This window comes from Myotis davidii, unplaced genomic scaffold (genome assembly GCF_000327345.1).
Source record: "Myotis davidii unplaced genomic scaffold, ASM32734v1 scaffold162, whole genome shotgun sequence".
Classification (NCBI taxonomy): domain Eukaryota; kingdom Metazoa; phylum Chordata; class Mammalia; order Chiroptera; family Vespertilionidae; genus Myotis; species Myotis davidii.
In genome coordinates this window covers 4,167,014-4,167,717 of record NW_006300036.1, presented here as the reverse complement: position 1 = coordinate 4,167,717, position 704 = coordinate 4,167,014, and the positions used below count along the sequence as shown (strand labels likewise).

At 43.5% G+C, this 704-nt stretch overlaps 1 protein-coding gene across 1 annotated transcript in view; it reads left to right on the top strand.

Moving 5' to 3' along the window:
• The first annotated feature begins 460 nt into the window (after positions 1-460).
• GNG5 (guanine nucleotide binding protein (G protein), gamma 5) overlaps positions 461-704 on the top strand; it is a 4,319-nt gene continuing 4,075 nt past the window's right edge. Inside the window, exon 1 of the mRNA XM_006776262.2 lies at positions 461-469. Coding sequence (XP_006776325.1) covers positions 461-469 — 9 coding nt within the window. The remainder of the gene's footprint in view (positions 470-704) is intronic.

The following is a 704-nucleotide window of genomic DNA, read 5'->3' as shown; positions in this document are numbered from 1 at the left end:
CCCACAGGTGCACGAATCCATCCCCCAAGCCTCTAATACTATATGAGTAATATGACTATGGCAAGGGTCCCCAAACTTTTTCAACAGGGGGCCAGTTCACTGTCCCTCAGACTGTTGGAGGGCTGGACTATAGTTTAAAAAAAAAAACTATGAACAAATTCTTGTGCACACTGCACATATCTTATTTTGAAGTAAAAAAACAAAACGGGAACAAATACAATATTTGTATTTGCATGTGGCCCGCGGGCCGTAGTTTGAGGACCCCTGCCATAGAAGTTCTTTAAGTCCTATTTGGGTGGCATTGTATACACATGAAAATTATTAAATCACATTTAAGGTGCTAGCCGTTTGGCTCAGTGGATAGAGCATTGGCCTGTGGACTGAAGGGTTCCGGGTTTGATTATGGTCAGGGGCATGTACCTCTCTGTTGAAGGCTTGATCCCCAGCCTGGATGGGGCACATGCGGAAGGTAACCAGTTGATATTCCTCTCTCACGTCAATGTTTCTATCTCTCCCCCTCCTTTCCACTTTCTCTAAAAATCAATGGAAATATAGCCTCGGGTGGGATTAACAAGATGTATGCACCCCTACGTTCAAAGTAGCATAATTTACTATAGCTAAGATTTGGAAACAGCCTAAGTGCCCATCAGCAGATGACTGGATTAGAAAACTGTGGTATATCTGCACAATGGAATACTACGCTG